Source organism: Thermobia domestica, chromosome 1 (genome assembly GCF_964235325.1).
Source record: "Thermobia domestica chromosome 1, izTheDome1.hap1.1, whole genome shotgun sequence".
Lineage (NCBI taxonomy): Eukaryota > Metazoa > Arthropoda > Insecta > Zygentoma > Lepismatidae > Thermobia > Thermobia domestica.
This window is the reverse complement of record NC_137454.1, coordinates 232,501,969-232,525,820: the sequence shown is the minus strand read 5'-3', so window position 1 is coordinate 232,525,820 and position 23,852 is coordinate 232,501,969. Positions and strand designations below refer to the sequence as shown.

The 23,852-nt window shown below is 36.6% G+C and overlaps 1 protein-coding gene across 1 annotated transcript in view; it reads left to right on the top strand.

The window, feature by feature from the left end:
* Positions 1–21,795, top strand: part of Pfdn1 (prefoldin subunit 1) — a 36,309-nt gene extending 14,514 nt beyond the window's left edge. The window contains exons 3-4 of the mRNA XM_081771084.1: positions 6,159–6,287; positions 20,956–21,795. Coding sequence (XP_081627210.1) covers positions 6,159–6,287; positions 20,956–21,060 — 234 coding nt within the window. The 3' untranslated portion in view covers positions 21,061–21,795. The remainder of the gene's footprint in view (positions 1–6,158; positions 6,288–20,955) is intronic.
* The last annotated feature ends 2,057 nt before the right edge of the window (positions 21,796–23,852 follow it).

The window sequence follows — 23,852 nt, the reverse complement described above, 5'->3', positions numbered from 1 at the left end:
AAAAAACCTCAAGGTCTGCAAAAAAACTGCTCCGCAGCTGTTATCACCTCTTCATCACTGTGAAATTTCTGTCCTTTCAGTGCTGTTTTGAGTTTTGGAAACAGATAATAATCATAAGGGGCAAGATCTGGCGAGTAAGGTGGGTGGTCAATGCACTGAAACCCTAGGTCCGTCAGAGAATTCATTGTTCTGCCAGCCTTGTGGACGGGAGCATAGTCCTGCAAGAACAAGACATCTCGTGTCAACTTTCCCCGGTGCTTTTCTTTAATAGCGTCCTTTACCTTAGCCAGCAGACTGCAGTTACGGTTTGGCCCTTTGGAAGTTAGTCTGAGAGCAAAACACCATCCTTATCACAGAATATTGAGGCAAGCACCTTTCCTGCGGACTTTTGTGCTTTGAATTTTTTGGGCCTTGTTGATCCTGAGTGGCACCACTCGCATGAATGCTGTTTAGTTTCCGGATCAAAGTAATGCAACCACGTTTCATCCTGGGTAACAAGCCGATTCAAAAAATCGTCAATGGAGTTAGAAATGCCGTAAAATCACCTGCGATGATCTCACACTTTCGCGTTTTTGATCCGCGTTCAAACATTTCGGAATCCATTTCGCAGAAAGCTTGCGCATGTCCAGCCGATCATGGATTATTGACCCAACATGACATATTCTTTGGATATGTGCACTTTGTCAGCTATCTCCTGAAGCGAAATCCGTCTGTTGCTCAAAATCAGGTCATGAATCTGGTCCACTTTTTCCGGACTGACACTGACACTGGCCTGCCACACCTGTCACAATCTTCTGTTGAAAATTCACCACGCTTGAAGTTCGCACACCATTTCTTCACAGTGAAGTATGAAGGGCACTGTCTACCCAATGTGTCTAGCATGCAACTATGTATTTCCTTGATCGACTTCTGTTGCAGGAAGAAGAACTTCATTACACCTCGCAACTTCTCTTTGGTGAATTTGACATCTGGCTCCGCCATGGTTCATTCAATTACCTGTAAAATAAAAACCGTTCGTAGTAGAATTGTGAAATTTGGTACTTAAACATATAAAAGATCAACATTTCACATGACATCAATTACATCAGGGTAGTACATTCGGAAGGGGGTCGGGCCGAAAACTTATCAGCCGACCCTCGTAACACATACAGGTCCCAGATCGATTACTTTCTTCCCTCTTTTCCGTATAATGTGCTCGCTGAGGGAACATCATCCCTCATACGGGATGGGCTTAACGCCATAGATGCCGGTAATATCCAGAAATATATATATATATAAATAAATAAATGCGTCAACCTCGACTGGCTTTAGAGTGTATGTAATGAATTTATAGCGAGAAGTGACTGAAATATAATCACAACACTGAAAAGTACAACATCGCGTTATCAGGTAGGAAAGAGAATGGTAGGGACAAAACGAAAGAACAAAGGAAAAACTGAATAACTTTTAGTTGAGTGCCATGTTGGAAAGCGTGGTCACCATAGTGTTTCCAGGTTTAAACTTGAGAGAATAGTGGAGGAAGATAAAATTGTAATAGGAACAGATGAGTTGGTAAGAATACAGGAGTGGGAAGGAGTAATGAATGAAGAGAATTTTATCTATGTATAATCACGTAAAATAATAGAAAAGAACTAGAATGCAAAAGACGAATTCGGTAAAGTATGACGTTCAAATGAAAGGACATTTTCCAGAATTACATAGGTAGCCTACTTTATACATTTTTTAGACTTCCAAACTATGCTATTCATAAGTCTTACAGAACGACTATGCTCGCTTGTTGACAGTTGCCAGAGCAATAAGCGGTGAGAGATATCAAAAAGCTTATTTTAGGACTATTCAGCGTTCCAAAAGCAGGATTCGTCGGCTTCGTTAATGCTGTAGTCAAACCGGAGTTAGTAGAAATCAATCATTTCCGGTTTCAACGTTGATTGCCAAAGAACAAAAGCAGTAATAGATAATAACAAACAGTTTTTTTTTTTTTTCAATCAATTCATCGTCTGACGAAAAGATATTATCGTTACCTGCATCTCTGTACTAAAACCGGAAGTGAAGACATCAACTACCATTTGTGATCTTAATATTAAGCCCCATAGGGCGAGAACAGCAAGAAAGAGCGAGGTTTTTTTTTAAAAAAGCATCCGAATAACAGGTCCTATCTTTGATCTTGATCCTTTATTGCACCCAGAAGTTATGAAACAACTACTTCCATTTTCAGTACTGAATTCACATAGAATGGAAATCTTCCGTTGTTTGACACTGTGAAACGAAGCTCGATTGTCTTTTGTTCCATCTTCTTATCTGTTAAATTTGTTTAGCGAAAGCGCTTAAGTGTACCTTGTTCAGTGCAGGCACGTAGTCAGGATTTCGTGAAGGGAAGGTGGGGGGGTCCGAAACATGAAATACTGTGGTCATCACACAAGGGGCTCTATCATTCTAATCTACTGTACTGAAACATATATTGGTTCGTTTAACCAGGATTTCCTAACGGGGGAAGGGAAGGGGGCGTGACATGAAATTCTGAAGGAGCAAGAGCTCTGTCAACCTAAACTACTTTACTATCAACATATATTAGTTTGTTACGACAATAAAATGAAGATATGTTGGTAAGTATTTTAATAATAAACTATGAAGAAATCTCGAGTAAAATAATTTTAAAATATATTGAAAAAGATTTTACAATATTTACGTCCTTCCTCTGTTCATTCAAATATAACAATTTTCCTTTCATTATGATCTCAACTATTAAAAAAAAAAATACATATTCACTACAGGTACTCAATAATATCATGAAAAATATTTTACAATATCTGCGTTCCTCTCTCTGTTGAATCAAAGGTTAACAGAACTTTCTTTCCATAAAATTTTTTGTTTTTAATATTCCATCAACTACCGTCTGTTTCAAATGATAGGTTAAAGGAGAAATAGAAAGTTGTTTTTGAAATAACATATTTGATACTGGAAGAATGCGATGACGAAAATTATGCTAAAAAATGTCTACGGTGTTACACAAAGGCACAATGCTTTTGGAAACTTGAAATCTCAATGACTAGTAGCAGCAATTCTGAGAATTCCGCAACTTTTCTAGAAATTTCAAATTCCCTGACTTTTCCAGGATATCTCGCTTACCTCGCCACCATGTATTGCAAATAATACAAATCTCCTCATAAGAAAGAGTAACCAAAAGCTTCCTGTAGTTTTTATTTTTAACGCCGATGCTTCTTTTTCTCATTTCATTTTGTTTTATCTTCCTTTATTTTTTCATTTCTGGTCTCGAAGGGGAAGGTCTGGACCCCCCCTGGCTACGTGCCTGTTCAGTGATAGGGGATAGTATTCTTTTGACTATATTTTGAAGGAGAAAAAATAATGGAAACACAAGAAGAAAGAAAGATCAAAGAACACATTACATTTTTCCGGATAGCAGCGTCTGAAGTAGTGTGCTCGAATGTTGTATATAGCTAGTGGACGGGAATCCAACAGCTAATTTCTAATCTTATCTATTACATACCTCACGAAAAATTAAGGAAGTTAGGAGAAACGATTTAAGGAAGGAAGAGGATTCAAGAGATTTATTTACTTAAAATGGTTGATGAAATACATATCGAAAGACTAAAGAATCCTATGTTGTAATAATTGATTTACAAAATCTTTTTTATCAGGTAAACTGGGATATTTTCATGGAAGTGTAAAGAAAGTTGGAATGTTGGAAAGATCAAAGGTCAGAAGCTCACATGTGTCTTTAGTATCTTGTGCTATAATAATGGTATGACGGATTTCGAATTAAAGTGAACAAAGATATAAGAGTTTGAAAATTTGATTGTTTTGTTTTCAAAAGCATTTATTCCAAAAAAGAAAAAAAAAAAAAAAAAAAAAGCTTAGGTAAGTGCCGCATCCAATTTCATCGGTGGCTTTGATGTGAAGATTATAATGCCGCTTACAGCAACTTGATACCGCAAACCGTTCTGGAGGCATGGTAAAAAGTGGTAAAATTTGCAACGAGAACTTCTTGTAATCAAACCTACGAAAAAGTAGTTTTGTAACGTCATAGAAAGAACATAAATCAAATAATGTTTTAAAAAGTTCCACAAATACGGCATTCAGATATTTATGTTTATTGAAACCCATCTACATAATTGGATGTGATTCTTGTCTAAACAGTTTTTGATAGTGAAGTCTTTTGAAGAAAGTCATATTTTTAAATCTTGCAACCTTGTTTGTACTTGCTCAAAATACGATGTTCATAGTATTCAACACTAAGGTACTTCGGATGTGCTTTACCCGTCCGTTTCACTTGTGCAATTACTATTGTAGAACCCAAAAATTTGGTTGTTCAGCGTCCTTAGTTTGTAGCACTGCATAATAACTGTAGAATTGTAAGTTTTCATTTGACGTGTAGATTTGAAAAAAGCAATAATCTGACATAGTGCCATTTGAAAAACTACAACTTTATCTTGAGTTAGCAACACTGTTAACCTGGTCTGTCGATATTTGCATGATGTAAACTTTCAGCGTTTTGTATGTATTGGTTCGAAAGTTATAAGGGCATATCAAGATTAAATGGTCTGTCAGTTTTCTCTTCTTGAAATGTAAAATCTGGAACGACCATTGCCTTCATTTCATTCAAACGAACTGAAAATACTTTTCAATAATAAATTTTAAAAATATACAAATGAAAAAATAAAAATAGAGTTTTTAGCACATCACAGGATTATGCTCCGAGGCTAAGAGAGACGATGATAATAACGTTACTGATAGAATGAAAAAGTGGGAGAAAGCGGGAAACCCTGAGAAAACGCACACACCATGGTGTTTACCCATAAGAAGGCCACACAATTTAGTTTTATAACGTACATTAACACAAAACAGTCGTAAGGGCTGCAATATTTCCATAACCCAAAGAGGAGGTGCATGTATACGCCGTGATCGACCCTAACAAGCTCAAGAGATAGTATGACAAATGGAGTACTTAACATAGACGCCGCCACTCCGTCAGTATCTTCAGTCAGTGCTTAATAGCAGTGACGATTGAGTGCTGATACGTGAACTGTTACTGGATGAGTTCGAAATCGGATGGACATGCGGCAGAAACCCAAAACATTTGGCATGCGAAAAAGGAATGACGGAGTAAAGCACAGCACAGGAGCTTGTTGCTTCCAAAAATTTCGTAAAAGTTGTAAAAATGTCAATGATTAGTCAAGGTCCGGCCGTCCCAGGGTAACAGATTCTGAGATAATACGACACACTGTTTAGGAAAATCTTTTCAAATGTCGCTGATTTCGAAAAATACATACACATTGATTAACAGTCAGTAGTGTAGTCACGAGGTAGGGAACAAAAGGGGTCGCGCTCCCTAAACGATCTCCTGTCGCTCCTCCTCGTTCCCAAATAGAGTTCGTCTGTTATGTGTTTATGAAATTTATTTAATGGTTATAGTAAATGAAGAATGTTTATAACAGAAATTATTTTTTAAAAAAAGTCAAACCATGTCAACACGTTGAAAGAATTAATTGAAATTAATCATCCATTTTGCTACTATCTTTTGCTTAAGTGTCTAAGTTTGAGTTTAATCATCGAAGTTTCTTAATTACATCCATATAAATGCAATAAATGAACGTTATTTTATTTTATTATGAAATGTTTAGTGGTACATTTTCTACAACATGTGATTCTAACTTCATACGGTTAAAATCCCAAGCATCAATAAGAGAGCAAAATAAATTATAGTAATAATATGTATTACTATGTTTGGTGTGTTACTTTCATATTCTGAAAGAATACTTTTGGTTTGCTTTCAATATATAACAAGCCCAGCTGCCCTGAAACAAATCATGGGCCTCTTTGAGCAACATTCTGGCTATACCCCTGCTGAAAATACTGTTTCCGACAATAGATTCGTCATCGGAGCATAAGAAAACAGTATTACTATTATTATAAGAATTACAAAATTGTAAACAAAGTGTTCGGTAATATAATGAACATTCAATTAATAGTGTTAGTATCAGTTTTCGGTTTTGAAAGTGTCTCGAATCAAGTGAAACGTCGAACATTTTATGTACGAAGAACGAATAAATGTTGTTCGATATTTTATGCTAGTTTTAATTGTAGTGTAAACTTGTAAGAATTGTAATTGTTAACTGTTGGTTTCTTTCAATTCATACCAGGCGTTACCACCAGAAACGAAGACTTACGAAAGTGTTGGACGAATGTTCTTATTAACAGATAGTGAAGAAGTGAGGAAAAACCTTAGTAAAAGGGTAAAAACTTGCGAAGAAAAGATTAAAACACTAGAGGTAAGCTTTTAGGCACATTCAAGTTTTTTATTTATTGGAGATTGTGGTCAATGTATTACTATTGTACTACTCATGACATTTTAACCAAATACAAGATTCCATACTGTAATTATTACTGGACTACCTGTAAATCGTAGTTCTCTTCCTAAGTTTTCTATATCCAATTCTCGTCTTCAAATACTGTATTATAATTTTCTTCAGTCTTTCTATATGTTTTATATGTATATATATATAAAGGTGTGATTAAAAAGTACGGTGAATGTAGTTGCACAGTGCCATCTATCGATGTTGTATCCATTTCAACTAGTAAGCCCGGTAGCCTAAACCTTTGATATAGTCAATGTCAAGTTTGAATTAGTTGTGACATGTTAGTTGGCTTCCAGATGCAAAAGAGTGAGGACGTGTTAAGAGTGTCTGTCGCGCGCCAAATTTTGTTCTAAGCTGCAAAAAAGTGCCAAAGAAATGTCAAAATCAGGTATGGTGATGAAGCGGTGGCGAGAGTCGGTTGAAAACGAGCAACAATCGAGACGTCCTTCGACATCAAAAACAGATAAAAACCTGCAAAAAGTGGCACAAATGATTTGTTCAAACAGGCGAATGACTATTTGAGAGCTTTCCGAAGAACTGAACATCTCGTATGGATCCGTGAAAAGCATTTTAACCTCCGATTAAATGGGTAAATGACTTCCTTCTTCACCACAAAAACGCGCCGTGCCATACCTTGTTTTTGATCCGCGAGTTTTGGGCCGGAAAAGTACTCCTGTCTGTCCACATTTGCTTTGCTTTCCAGATGTAGCACCATGCTTAGGGCTTGAAAAATCCACTCGCCTGCTTCCAGTGGCAAGTACTTTTTTGCATTTGGTGAGTAAAGTCCGACCAGTCAAAAACGTAAATAACAGATGTTACTCTGTTTATATATATATATATTTGTAAAAGACATGCCAATGAACAAAACAAAAATTTTATTGCTATTATCATTATATTGCGAGCAGTGATAATGATTAGAAATAATGTAAGTAAAAGGCTAATAGTCACCGCAAGACTATGTTTACTGTGTCGCAAAGTGATTTTTGTTTACTTTGTTTACTAAACACTGTTACTGCAAAATACTGTAGCTAGTTTTGTGGGCAAGTACATGTTCAAGATTTTTCAAACCTTGGCCATGCGACTTCTGGTTCTTCCTAAAAATTCAAACCGTGCTTAAAGGAAAACGTTTTAACACTATCCCTGACATTAAGAGGGCCACCACAGAGCAACTGAACGCCCTTCTAAAAGAAGCCTTCCAGAAATAGTTCCAGTCATGAATTCAGTGTTGGGTTAAATGCATTTCTATTCAAGGGCATTACTTTAAAGGAGATAAAATCAAATTCCATGTAAGCTTATTACTTTGTTTCTAATAAAATTATTCACTATATTCTTTTTTTTAATCACACCTCCTTTATAAAAGGACAGAATTAGTTCCCATTTGTATAGGTGTAAGTTTTGTATGGAAGACTGAAATACGTACTCTAGTTCTCTGATCATTTATTTTGTTTTTCGGAACCTCCAATTTTTCCTGCTATATATTTGGTTTCTTAAACAGGAAATTATTTCTATAGTGAGTTGTATAATGCAGAAGCAAGATTAGCATAATACACACTAAATGTGATTACATTTCTTTTACAGAATTCCCCTCCTGTTTCTTTCGTTCTTTTCTTTATTTTTCTTTCTTGTTTTTTTCATAAGATTAACTTTTGCAGTAATTTCATGTTACTTCAAGCAGAGCTAATTTCTACGAGAATGAATTATATTATTACGATTTAATTATTATTATTATTATTACAATATGCTAACTTGGTCAGCAATTTTAAGACATCTCAGTTTAAATTCTAATTCAGCCAAACTACTTGTACTTCCATACTTTCGGCTTTCTCCTGTAACTTTGTTCACAGAGGATTGAAAAAGATAGGAGTAAAATAAATAAAATCTGGTGAAGACAGTAAAGAAGACCACGTGGAATTTACACATATGAATGAATCTAATGCTCTTAGTTAAAGTGGTCAGTATTTACTTTCACTCAAGGCCGGATCTAGGAGGAGCGATCGCCCACCCCTACACCAGAAGAGGAAACTTTTATTTTATATATAGATAAAACTCATCCCAGAGTTTGGAGCTCTTAAAGTAGCTCTAAGTAGCAGTATTACAACCTACCGCTCCCTCTCCACCCCCCACCCCCAGAAGTCCATCCTGGATCCGCCCCTGCTTTCACTAGTCACCCCTTTCATACCCAAGTATGAGGTTTGAACCTATTGTGAAGTTCAACCAAAAATCTGTTAACCTCAGCACTTTTTTTCATGCATGACCACTCTTATCCATGAAGATGTTAACAAATATACTTCATTAACAAACTCAGCTGAGATAATCGTTTTAGTTATATATAGGAAAAAAAAAATCGCTTTCATTCACGAGTTATATCGTATGGAGTAACAGACGGACGTACCAACATTACAATCTTATAAGCCCCATTAGCGTGATTTCAATAATATATCAAGCAAATAGTCAGGAAGAGACTCAAGGGAAAAGCCGTGAAGACACATTTTCAGTTGCTGATGATTTTTATTCGTTAAATGTTGGTAGGTTGGCAGGAAATGTTACAAAAGAATGCACATGCTGATGCAGCCTGAAGTTAGTGATAGATACTTTGTGGGTTGCTAACCTTAACAAGAGGTTGTCAAGATAAACACGTTGTAATGAAGATAGAATATATGTCGTAAGACAAAGATTAGAAAGATTATAATAATATATAAATTTGTAAGATTCCAAAGGTGAATATTGTTAAAAAGATTAAAGTAAAGAACAAAAGTATGATTTAAAGTAAGAATAAAGATTCCAGATTTACATAATAGTGAACATATGTGTTTTGATTACTGGTACATTGCGATTCAGGTTAGTGTAAGATAAAGAATAATCAAGCTATCAACACTATTAAATTCCTCTAGAAAAGTAACACCTTATTTATTCTTTATTATAAAGTAACAGTGGCGCAGTGGACTTCAAAGAATTCTATGCTCTCGATTTTGTAAATACAGAAGATGGTAGACATAAAAGTTAAAAGGTGAATTGCACAGGGACTTCAACAGCGAGATCAGGAAATAACTTATTAATAAAGGAAATATGTATGTTCAAATGACAACTAAAGTGCAAGCTGGCAGATACAACGACTGAACAGATATATAATGACCATCTAAGTACATCGTCAAGCACCAGTGAAATGTGTAGGTCGTGTACAAGATGTAAAAAAAAGTTCACAAAAATAAGGATTGTCCAGCTAAATCCAAACAATATTTTAGGTGCCTGTTTATAGGTCATTATGCGAGAGCATGTTTGGCAAAGAGGTTGAACCCCAAGTTTGAGTGGAAACATACAAGCAAGTACTCGAAAGTTCAAAGGTTGCTCAGGAAGCTCAGGAAAAACTTAGACCTAATCTAACCAAGTTAAACGCAGACATCACTAAACGAGATCCAGTCAGCAATCAAGTTGTACTTTCAGTAGTCAAAGCACACTCTAGACAAAAACCTACTAATGTGATATGTTGTCATCAGCAAATTTGAGAAGTGACCAAATGGAAGAAGCGGAGAAGATGGAGGAGAAAGCACGGGAAGCTAAGCAGGACGGTGAAAAAGTTGAAGCGGAGATTGCTAGGAGGAAGATTAGATTAAGTAAGTCAGTTCGGGAAAATAACTCTAAAGAACAGAATATTAATGCCCAGATTTATGAAGCATTTGGGAAAGTGGCACTCAGAAGATACATCTAGGAGAAAGGATTAGAATCAGTCAAAAGGTTCCATTAAGAGTTCTCGTTTAATTTTAATATAAAAAAAATGTAAAGGGGTAAAGTTTTGGCAGAAAGTGTTACGAGAAACCGTACATGCCGTATAGCCTAAGGTTAGTAGTCTGTGGTTATCAAGAGAAAAACTAGGTGTTGCCAAGATAAACAAGATTTAACGAAGATTCTGATCATATCTCGTTAGGACAAAGAGTAGAAACAATAATTAATTATATGAATATGCAATTTTCAAAGAGAAGTATGTTAAGAAGTATTAAGAATGAAAGTACGAATCCAAGTTTGAATTTGATTTGTTGATTTGTATGTAGTGAACACAGAAGCTCTAATTACTTAAGCTATACTATTCCAGATAGTTTAAATCTACTAATACTAGCCAAATTCTCCTTTCATATTTATAAAGTAACATTAAGATCACACTACCACTTGACAAATGAAAAAGCAGCAATTGACAAAATACATCTCCATTGCTTTTCACCGATGAGTCCATTTCTTTATATAGACTTGATGTTTTTATTATAATCACCCAAGTGGGATGTACGACATTGTAATGATATAAGTCTTTACTCCAAACGATAATTCTTGAATGGAAATGAATATTTGAGTTCTGTTTTTCACAATAGATAGCTAGAACGATTATCTCGGCCAAGTTAGTTAATAGAATTAATCCGCTTACATTTTCACGGGTAACAGTGCCTATCCATATGCCATTTTCTACTATTGAACCAAAGGTAGTAGAAGTTACTTCTCTCACAGCCAGATGGCAGCAAACATCCTCCAGCGGTTGGCATCTACCGTAAATAATAAGAAAATTCTAGTGCGTGATTTCCTTTACTGTCTATTAGAGTTTATATATTTTACTCTTATTTTTATCCTCCCTGAACAAGGCTCCACGGGAGAGCCGAAAGCTTGAAAGTACAATTAATTTTAAGAAATCAGAATTTCAAGCAAGAAATATTATTTTTCTTTGTTTAAGTAGTTTTCGTTGAAGTGTAATATCGTGAATTCGATCCTAGATCGTACCATATATGTTATACATAAATACCGGGACCGGGACTGTGCTCAGTATACTCCAGAAGCTATTAGTACTAAAGCAAAAAGAAGAAAGGAAGTCTGTGCTTACCACTGTGTCCCATTTGTTTTTAATTGGCTATCTCAATGGAGTATAATGGAGTAATGTTTCTGTAGATAGTTTAGAGGAATTAATATACATATACATACATAATCACTTGCCAAGATCTTCAAGATATTTATTTACCAGTGCAGAATTGATGTACGAATTGTCCAAAAGTGTGAAAACACCATAATAAGTAGTAAACACTGCAAAATATAACCAAAGTAACAATGTAGGTAGAGAGTATGGATGGAGGAAAATGATTGAAGACGTATCACAATGACGTCCGTCATCTGGAATTTTACGCAAGTGTCTTACCGTAAAAGAAAACTATGGCATGTGATGTTTCATTTTAATAGCAATTTTTCGTAGCAATCTAATGGCATTGCGATCTTTTTTCTAGTTCTAATCATTACGAAATTATGATTGTTTCTTTGTGTATATTATTGCAGGGGACTTAATGGCTGTACATGGCTTTGACGCATACGGAGCGCATTGAGATTGTGCTAATCTCTGAAGAACGAAGCACCAAAGTGTTTACAGATGATTTTAACCGCCGTCACCCGGAAAGGGCTCTGATCAGCAATGTTACCATGTTCAAAGTACTAAAGAAATTCCAAGAAATCGTCTCTCTGTCAGATCGACCCAAGACCGGTAGACCACGCACGCTACAGACGATGCAACATCTGTGGCAGTATTGATATCATTCCAAGAGTAGTGTAGCTCATGAAAGTGGTGATAGTCACACCTCAGTCATGCACATTATGTCAGTAAATAAGTAACACCCTTATAAGCTACAAGTTCACCAACATCTTACAGAAGATGATCGAGATCGTCGTCTGGAATTTGCTGAATGGAGCACAAAATAGCTGCTACAAAACTCTATATTCACCTCTTGACTTATTGTTTAGTGATGAAGCAAACTTTTATGTGTCCGGCAAGGTTAATAAACAGAACGTGCGATACTAATCATGTAGTAGTAATCCCTGTTGCTTTGACATATCTGCAAGTGTTTCCGGTAAGTCGACTGTGTGGTGTGGCGTGTGGGGGACTCGCGTTGTGGATCCATTCTTCATCGACGGACCATAACTGCGATGGGTTATCGACGCATGTTAGAAGACCTCTTCATCACTGCTGTCGTAAGATGGATCATTCCCTATGTTTTTTTCAGTACGATGGCGCCTCAGCTCTTCACAATATCTGTCCGTGAGTACTTTGATCAGCAGTTTCCTAATACATAGATTGGTCAGTGAGATATTGTGGAATCCCCCCCCCCCTTTTGTTTCCCTGGCCTGGTCCTTCTAGACTACAACCTATGGAGCCATATGAAGTCAGATTGGTCAGTGAAATATTGTGGAATCCCCCCCCCCTTTGTTTCCTTGGGCTGGTCCCTCTAGACTACAACCTATGGAGCCATATGAAGTCAGTTGAGTATGCGGTGAAAATCAGGGATGTTCTGCATCTCAAGGATCGAATTATGGACATTTTGTACATTTCTGCGAAAACGTGCTAATAAAATAACATATACTGGGATTTCCATTTAAGACCATTCCGTAAAATTCAAGATGGCGGACGTCATTGTGATGTGTCCTCAAACATTTTCTCCCATTCCCTACCTACATTGCTACTTTGGTTATATTTTGCAGCGTTTACCACATATTTAGGATGTTTCCACAATTTTGGACCAACCTGGGTCACAGAAATTTTGCATGTGTCGGGAATATCATTCAAGCAGCAATTTACATTAAGAAACTGTCAGGGGATTTTGCACTTCTAATTTTGCGGCTAATTGGATTCGAAAAAGGCAGATGTCAGCAAAACAGTTTTCAGGCGAAAAGTAGACGGAATACAGTGATAATACAGACTTACTTCTTTTTCACTGTTACAAAATTTGTCATTTGCAAACTTAGACATATTAGTTGGCATCAAGAACAGTCTCTTACAGAAAAGACAATAGGGAATTGGCAGGCCTTTGCTACAGTAAACCAAAGGTTAAGCAACCACTCATTTACTGTTGCTATTTAAAATGTTCAAAAACGTAGCAAATAAATAAAATTCAAAATACAACAACAATTACAAGTGATCAAAGAAACAGAAGATAGCGAGAATAATCAATTTTACAGTGACACAAACAGTGTATAGTGGCACGCAATTGCACCAGTAATCATAAACGACTGACAACATCTTAACTAAAACCAACTTAAACTACAATGTAAAATGCAAATAGTAGCACATTGGTATTATTGTACCATATGCTACTGACACTGTGATACTCAATACTACTTTTCCCAAGTAATGCACAATACTGGAGTGGATTGTGACAGTTACATCTACCGCTGTTGGCAAAATTTATGATGCGGTCCTCGATTAAAAAAGCGGGGGAGGGGGAGTCAGCACCGGATAGCTGAAAACTTACAAGTTTCGTTATTATAGTGGCTTGTGTCATTAATACGATTCGTTTTGATGTGAGACTTGTGGTTTGTTTGGTATACACAGCGATAATGAAACAATTAGGTGTGAATTGAATTTAACTGGCTATTTGTATAGTGTCTCCCAAATTATTGAAACAAGTAAATGTTGAAGAGCCAACAGGTTAGTACCAATTTTAAATGACCTCTAGTGCGAAAACTAATAAAATTACATCACCAAAGCTCGGGTAGAGGTATGTTTATTGCCTCTAAAGGCTAGGTGCCCATTAATATTTTAATATGGTAAAGGACCTCGCACTTTTCTTATGGAAAGTGGCTTTCGGCTAATGTTGTTGAAACTTCGCTGGTTGATAGTTCTTAACATGTGGATCAAAAGTCTCAATGGGCACAAAGACCGAAATCCACTCCTTCCCCCCAAAAAACCGCCTCCAAGTAGCTGGGGGGGAGGGATTGAACTGATTTCAGCATGTAAAACAATTTGTTGTTTTAATCAACTCAACAAGGACCCCAAACAACCACACGTTAGACTATCAAACTACCCCACTTGACACCGCCCTTTGCCCCCCACATACCCCCCCCACCACGAATTACCTTACGGATGTTCCATATTACTGTAGTTTATAGTTGCGCGTATGTGTTGAAATACCTACAGTTTTGGTCTCACCGACGATATAATGGGTTTCACGTATAGCTGATTACGAATCTGAGGTGAGAGTTCTAGAATTCAAGATGGAGGATCAATATGGCGGACCAAAAACACGAAACTTCTGAATGTAGCCACAAATAGCTGTTTACTAGGATATTTTGGGTCGTTGGTTACGAATCTGAGGTCAAAATTCTTGAATTCAAGATTGCAGATCCAATATGGTGGATAAAAACGTCGAAGCCACAAATCGTAGTAGACTAGAGTGTTTTTAGATCGCTGTTTAAGTACGCAACATTCCTTGATACTTCAGCCACCATGTAGAATTATTCTGCACCCTTGCCCTTTACCAAAACCCACCACAGATATCTTAATGCTGAACGGTGTTAAAATAATTCATCAATTATCTGTTCATTATTTTCATCATTTTGGTTTGCAGCATCTAATGTGGTACTTAGCAATGAGTCATCGGGATATCTAATATTCTGTAAATGTCGTGCATGGCCTAAATACCACAAGACACTTGCAACGTGTGCGCATGTACCTAATGTACGAGCACCGCTTTGACATGTACAGTAGTAACTTTGAATAACATTTTGATCATAATCCTGGTCATCTTCATCATTGGCTACATATGCTATGAAACTTGATGCTTAGTTGCATTGCGGAACCTTGAGTAGAGACGTATGCGCAGGAATCCCGGTTCAGTTACGTTTTCGTCAAGCTGGATTGCTCATCGTTATCTCGTATTAGTCGAGAAGTATACGCATCTTCTGTTGATAGTTGTCTTTCACGTGGTACTAAGAGTGCGGGCATTCTATGATCAATTCCTAAATATTCCAGTAAAGGAATTGCATCGCGGTATCCTCTGTCTACTGACACAATGTCACCATTTTGGAACCAGTTTGCTAAAGCACCTGCATCTTTTTGAAATTCTTCGCGAAGTATTTCTGCATCATTATTGTGCGAGTCAGCAAAATATGGCCCAAAAATAGATTAAAACCATCTGGTGCTACTATAAGAGTAGGTTTTAATAGATGGCGTTGTTTATGAAGAGAGTATGACTGTCGCAATACCCGAAAGTTCGAACTTTTGTGAATGTAGCCAATGATGAAGATGACCAGGATTATGATCAAAATATTCAAGGTTACTACTGTACATGTCAAAGCGGTGCTCGTACATTAGGTACATGTGCGCACGTTGCAAGTGTCTTGTGGTATTTAGGCCATGCACGACATTTACAGAATATTAGATATCCCGATGACTCATTGCTAAGTACCACATTAGATGCTGCAAACCAAAATGATGAAAATAATGAACAGATAATTGATGAATTATTTTAACACCGTTCAGCATTAAGATATCTGTGGTGGGTTTTGGTAAAGGGCAAGGGTGCAGAATAATTCTACATGGTGGCTGAAGTATCAAGGAATGTTGCGTACTTAAACAGCGATCTAAAAACACTCTAGTCTACTACGATTTGTGGCTTCGACGTTTTTATCCACCATATTGGATCTGCAATCTTGAATTCAAGAATTTTGACCTCAGATTCGTAACCAACGACCCAAAATATCCTAGTAAACAGCTATTTGTGGCTACATTCAGAAGTTTCGTGTTTTTGGTCCGCCATATTGATCCTCCATCTTGAATTCTAGAACTCTCACCTCAGATTCGTAATCAGCTATACGTGAAACCCATTATATCGTCGGTGAGACCAAAACTGTAAGTATTTCAACACATACGCGCAACTATAAACTACAGTAATATGGAACATCCGTAAGGTAATTCGTGGTGGGGGGGATATGTGGGGGGCAAAGGGCGGTGTCAAGTGGGGTAGTTTGATAGTCTAACATGTGGTTGTTTGGGGTCCTTGTTGAGTTGATTAAAACAACAAATTGTTTTACATGCTGAAATCAGTTCAATCCCCCCCCCCCCAGCTACTTGGAGGCGGTTTTTTGGGGGGAAGGAGTGGATTTCGGTCTTTGTGCCCATTGAGACTTTTGATCCACATGTTAAGAACTATCAACCAGCGAAGTTTCAACAACATTAGCCGAAAGCCACTTTCCATAAGAAAAGTGTGAGGTCCTTTATTATCCAAAATTACGAATGGTAGGGATTGTCAGATATTCAAACAAAATAGTTGTAATTATTTGGAATTAATGGGGAGCATTTGGTGAGTTTGCGAACTTTACTGGATGAACTTATGTACAACCTTTGTAGTGAGGTTACTTGTTTATTCGTAATAGAAATTTGTTTGTCAAACTGTGTATGGCGACAGCTCTTGCACTCGTAACGTAGTTTCCGCCGGATTTGGACTAGAGTTCGCTGAGTTGGGTCAAGGTAAAAGTGTATGGCTAGTTACCGTAAGTGCAGTAATGCTACACGAGAATAAACCTTTTACAACTCTCCTTTTCTTGAAGCAGTTTCGTGGCTGTTTTATACACTCAGGATCCTTTGAGTATCAATTTGCCTTGACTAGCATAAATGATAAATCATGACAACTCTAAAAGTTCACTGCACCGTCCCCTTTCACATGACAAATGTTTTGGGTTTCTGCCGCAGTGTTATGTTCGAGTTCGAACTAATACAGTAACAGTTAACGTATCAGACGTTGTTGAGCACCCATATAACTGCCACTAAAAACTATTTGCAGATGCTGACGAAGTAGCAGCGTCCATGTTAAATATTACATTTGCCAAGCTACCTCTTGGGCCAGCTTGAGCTTGTACGTACGATCAATTACGGCATATATACGGGCCTGCTATTTTGGTTGTGGAAATATTCCAAGACATATGACTTGCGCTTGTACTGTCTACTGCCTAGAGTGGACATTGAGAATTTGTCTGGGCAGGCAAGTTTGAATGAAAGTAAGATTAGACAGATTCAGAAAAGGTAATTGCTTTAACCCATTTAAACCCAAATTATTTTTTTTTTATCGAATTTAATCTTGGTTCCTGCCAGATTGGTAGAAATAAAGGTAAATAATATATTTAAATACATTATGGTTCACGAAAATGTCATGGACCCCTAATTTGGTAATGTTCCATTTTTGGAACAACGGGCCTGAAAGGGTACAGGTTTCTGAAAGAAAATATTTCAATTTAGCCAGGCTAAAGTACTATTTCGTTAAGATTTTAGGATACAGATTTTACAATAATTTGCAATATTCATTACATACAAAGTATACAAATATTGAAACATGTTAATATTATGCATATCCATATAATAACAGATTTTTTTCATTATAATTATTTTCCAATACATCACATTCTTACTACTGATGGAGGTAAAAGAAGCACTTCCATGTTGTGTTGCTTTCACAGTCCACATCTTGATTGTCTTTCTGATTTTACAATGAAATGTCCTTCTTTGTCATATCCCACTTCATTTATTGCTTCTTTGTTGACTGGTCGCAATAGGTCTCCCAACAATTGCACGTTGTTGGGATTACTTTTGTTATGCGACTTTGCAGAACGCTGACTTTCATTACATGTACTAGTTTTCGGAGCTTCATCATCCAACAAACTCAAATATAAATTCATTTCTCAGCTGGCCGCTTTGCATTACTGTAAAAGAAGCTTCTCCCTTAGCGGGCAACTAATTTCTAGATAGCTTCTCTATATCTGTTTTTCTTCTTCCGAGAACTCTTCATTTTCTGGTGGTGTAATGACAATATCTCCAGCAAGACTATCTTCTCCGTTAGCAAGTATATTGATAATTTCGTCAACAGTCAATCTGAAATAGGGAGGGAGGATTTAGATTTCTGGGCATCTGTGGCCATGTTAGCCCGTCACGTTTGACACTCGGCGAGAACACTCTCCAGGGAAAGGAAAAGAAGCAAGTGTTGGGGAAGGAAGGAAGCGGCCTGGGACATATATGTTAGGTACCACCCCGGCATTTGCTTGGTGTGAACGAGGAAAACCCAGGAGAACCTCATTCAGGATGGCTGGTCTGAAAAGCTTCTTACACTTTTTCGACCGAGGGCCCGCAACATGAATCGAACCCGGGACCGCTCGCACTCTATCTGAAATAAAACAGTATTTCTAGAAATAAATAAAATCCATATGAAGTTGTGAAATACACATTTAAAATATAAAACAACAAAATATTTATTTATTTACAAGCTACCAGATACAGCTCAAAGGCCATTTTACACTGGAGTGATCAACATAATGATAACATTGGGGAAGGAAGTGAAAGGAAGGCGGCCAGGGCCTGTAAAATTGTGTAGGCTCCTAATGATTCCCCTGCAGTACATATAACTATATAATATGCCTTTATCTATGTCCAAAATTTACTGTTTTTATTTCACTGCAGCAAAGTGAAATCAATAATAAATGTTACAAAATGTAATCAGGCATTCCTAACAACTCCTACATATAGGTAAATAAATGTACGATCCAGTGAATGAGCGATCAAAACACCTGCAATTCTATTTGGCCGTCATCTCTCAACTGAAAAAGAGCTCCCTCGTGGCTAAGCGGTTGGCGTACACGCCTTTGGCATGGGAGACCGGATTCGATCCCGGCGGGAGTTCATGTGGTTCGGATTCCACTTTAATGAGTACGCCAATCCTCATATAGCCTCGCTGCTGAAAGAAACGTTAAATTCACAATCAACTCAGCTCAACTGAAAAGCGTACTGCGTGGGTGTAACAATTAAATCAATTTTTTGTGTATAAATTTCCCCTCCATAAGACCAATAAATTCCGAATGCAAGCGGAAAATGCCCTCAAAAGCGGCACAAATAGCATCAAATAAAAATACGCTCATAAAATGCACGAAACAATTACTAATTCATGCAATAAAATTGTCATATTACATAGCTTTATGGGTACATTTACGCCCATTGTTCCAATAATGGAACAAACAAAATGCAAACTTCATGTACCCGTTCGAGCCCGTTGTTACAATATTGGAACATTCAAAATTATAAAACGTTTTTATTAATAACAATCATAATTAATTGTTGCATTTCACATGCACAGGAAACTTGATACTTCTCCTACCCAAATAGTATTATATAGGTAGAAGATTCATAAGCGAACATAAAATTTACTTACCTCCTTTGAGACGCCATAATTTGTTCTTATTCAAGACAACTAATATGGACAGTACACATCGTTCGCGCCATTTCAAGACAAAGATACGTCATTGGCTAAACCATTGGTGCCAAATGAAGAGGTCCATACAAAAATTGTTACCTTTATTCACGTAATATGAAAAATAAAAGTAAAGTAAAAAATGTTCCAATTTTGGAACAACGGGTTCAAATGGGTTAACCCGTTTGACAGTAGCTGTAAACTACAATTTTATGTAATGTACTGCGTTTCTAGGTTTTCTTTATATTTAAAAATACTGGATGAGCTTTTTGGTGTGTGTGTGAGAGAGAGAGAGAGAAAACCGAATTACCTATTCTTCTAAATAAGTATTGGTAGCAGCAGTGAACTTCCCGAAAGTAGGTATCAAATTGTAACTCATTAAAAAAGATTTGTAAGAAATTCATGTTTTACAGTCATCGAATATTACTGTCTGAATCAATCTCTCTCAAATACAAAACAAGCAATACATTCTTCTCCATACACGTCACCATCATTCCACAGAAGATTCAATCTTTTCTCTACATCTTGTGTATAATAAATTTCGTCGTCGTCCGATCAGAGGAACTTCTTCCCAATACTACATTAAGCTTCTATTACCAGACAGCTTTTCAGGTTATATTTACCATTATAAACTGTATAAAGAAAGCAGGAATAGCATATAGCTGGTAAACTAAGTTTCTACACACAGTTCTACCTACCTAGGCTCAGTAGTCACCGAATCCTGACTACCACAAGCAGATGTTCAATAAACAAGAGCGTTCCAATAAAATGAAACCGTCATAAAGACAGTGACTATCACTTCTTCAAACGTTGTCAGATTATTCCTTCTGCATTACCAACTGGTAATAAGGTTTTTTTAATGTTTCTTCCTTTAATTTGAACGTTACTGGTAGCGTAATGACCTATTACGTGTGACGTACTGGAAAGTCACTAGGCAACTCTAACAGGAACGAACTCTAGTGCATCTCTGCGATAAACTCTTTGATCCTATCAGAGAAGATAAATTTGTAAATGGATTTTTCTTTATTTCAGTAATAATGGTATTTGTAAAATTTTATTTATTTAAGTAGCGGTAGTGAATTAGTTGTCTTAGGCGCCCGTCTGCGATTTAAAAAAGAAAATTTAAATAAAAAGCGTTACCACGAGAACGAGAAATGTAATTCTATACCAATACTCTTCTGAAAAATCCAGGACTTGTATATAGTTCTCTAACTTGAATGTAATTTGGCGACAAAATGCTTGCTATACTTACCAGTTTCTAGGAATGACGCCAGCTTTAATATTCCGCAGGAGGGGGCAAGCGGAGGAGCAGCTAATTTTTTGTATGCCAGTATTTTACTAGTCATTCATCACAATATACCATGTTTTGGGAGCAGGTGTAGCTATGAGGGAAGTGAAGCGCTTACCCCTCTGTAACATAATCACTGCCAGACTACATTATTCTCTTTTTTTAATGTTTCTAATATTTTCCGATCTCACCTACAATATGTATGTATGTATCTTGTTCATTTTATCCCAATCAATAATTATTTTGTATTTTATTATTTATTTTTTTTCAGGCGAACAAAAACTATTTGGAGAGAAATCTAAAAGATAGTGAAAATAATCTTCGAGAAATGGTCCAGCAAAGAAAAGAAATGGCAGTTAGTAACGAATCTTCATGATCTATGTATTGAAGTGACCTTGTGTACAATTCGTGTTGTGTGCATACTTGTATGTTATATGAGAGATTGAAATATCGTTACTGTGGAGATAACGTCCACTTAATATGAATTATTTTACCAATTTATACTAGTAATTGCTAAATTTGTTTTTGTGATGTAAAAATTCAACGTTTCGTATTGTACATTACATATTTATTTATTAATAGTTTTGCATGTTTAGTTATTTGAGGCGTCAGGATTAAATAAATTGCAACCCACTTTTCAACGAATACATTTTGTTTGGTCTGAGTCGTTTATAATTGATCTTTGTCAATTTCTGTTTAATTACATACTTCGTGTTTAATAACGTATGGACGATTCGTACAATTGTCTGCTGCTTCCGTAATGTTGCTTTTAACATAAATTAAACTTAGCAAAGTTGCAAACTGATAAATTAATGAAAATTTTATAGACTAACCATTATAATGAATCTCTCCTGGTGTAAAAGTCATCCTGAAATAGGCAGAGAATTTAGAAAGTTGAGTAGTTATTATAATGCGATTTATTCAGATCATATGTTGTGTAACTTTGTTGCGTATTATTCTTTGATAATTATTAGTGTGTGAATATATCTCTAGGCTGAACACACAAGTTTCTCACAGTCAGGTTATGGCATACGTTTTGAAATTTATATCTTATTGTATTGTATATTCAATAAAAATATAGAAAACTTAATTAAAGTTATAACGCTTTTCATACTTCTTTTCATTTTTCCTCTTCCTGTTTTGATACTACACAGATTAACATTACTTGCAGATTTTGTATAATTAATTCAAGTTGTAGTAACACGACATACTTACGTATGTAATCTATATTCAGAGTGGCTCAAAAACATGTACACATTGTTTAATTGTGAATAACTCTCAAATGGATTAACGGAAACGTCTCATTTTTAGTAGCATTATTGTTTAATGCTCTGTTATTACATTGCAATGCGTAATAAGGAATTGTCAACACACTCATGATGCCGCCGAACTACTGCAAAGTCAAAATTCGATATATATGCACAGGGGCATTCGATGGCTGCTCGCAGATCATACAATGTGTGAGACTTTTGTCTATAAATAACGTTCCCCCATAAGTAAAAGTTTAAGAAGAGTGAGGTCTGGGGAACCTGGGGGATACTTGACAAACCCTCTTCGACCTATCAATCGTTCGAGTAAATTTTCATTGAGAAACTCCATGACAAGATTATGGAAGTACGATAGAACACCATCTTGTTGGAGATAAAGCCTCTCGCCCCCATACAGATCTCTGATGGTAGGCAAAATGCATGTCTTTAGCATCTCTAGGTACTCCTCAAAGGTAATTGTTTCTATAAAGAGTGAGTGAATTGTTCGAACACAATACGGGAGTTGGCAGGAGTTGTTGCTGTGAAAGGTCGCCCAGAACGTTTTTTGTCACATGCGTAACATAGTCATCGGCTTCAAATTTATTTCGAATTCAGGCAATTGTTAAACGTATCGGTGGTTGTGTTTCAAATTCATTTTGCTATTGTCATAGCATCCCAGTAATGGTTTTGTACTTCACATACCACCTCGTGACCGCCTTCCTTCCTTCAAATATCAGCCATGTATCGATGTGGCTTCACTGACGCCATCTACACAAAAGAAAATGTAGCCATTATTGGGATGCAATGAAATAAGAGCAATAAACTATAACATTACCAAAAGTGAGACATTTCCATCAAATAAGAGTAATTCATAATCAAACAGTGTATACATTATTTTGAGCCACTTAACGATGTGACGGCTAACTCCCAGACCACTGCACCGATTTTGGTGGTTAGACTTCGACCTAATGTAGATTTCTAGCACATTTTCGACCAGGGAGAAAAAGATTAGGGATAACATGTAAAAATAATCGAAAACAAAAACAGTATAATGAAAAATGGTAAAGAACGAAAAATAAGAGAGAAATCGCGGCCAGAGGTCTTACACTAATAACTGTGGTACAAATTCCATAGTACTAGGGACCCACGTATGTCCGAATTGGCCGTCAGCAAATCAGAGGCCAGAAAATTGGCGGGACGTGCGTTAGTTAATTGACCCCGTCACGTGGTATGACGTGTCACTTCCCGATTAATGTCCTGTTACATTATCATTTCCCGCCAATTTCTTGGTACCTCATTGGCTGACGGCCAATTCCGACATACCCAGGTCCATACTACTACTATCGATATTTTAGAAAATAATGCAGATCTGACAGTTTCATTCTATCACGATCTAAACCATAAGTATTAGAATTGTACAAGTTTCGATTACAATAAATGACCACGGCAAAGATGATGCCTGCTCTTAGGGTAATGAATCTATATCAATAACCATTTCTCAGCATCTGCTAATGTTTCTGCTCTGTGCCAGTGAATACTGAAATATGAAGTGTTGTCGATTTGTGTCACGTTCCATATCGGAATTAAAAGCGAGATATATAAGCTGTTATTGCGAAACTAAGGTTGTATGTGAGAACGCACTTTTAATTACTTATTTACAATTTTTTTTATAGTTTCTGTCAATATTGAAACCGAAAGGTTTATTGAACTGAACTATTTCTGTTTTCACATCACTGATAAAAGCAAAAATATAATGTGTTCTTAGGAAGAATGCTAACTCAATGGCTATGAAACCGAAAATGGTAACTTTATTCTACTTCTAGTTGCAATAGAATAGGGTTCCCAAACTCGGGACGTGAAAAACAAGGCGAATATGAAGACGTGTGTGTATGATTTAGCGTAACTCTGGAATGCCTGAAGC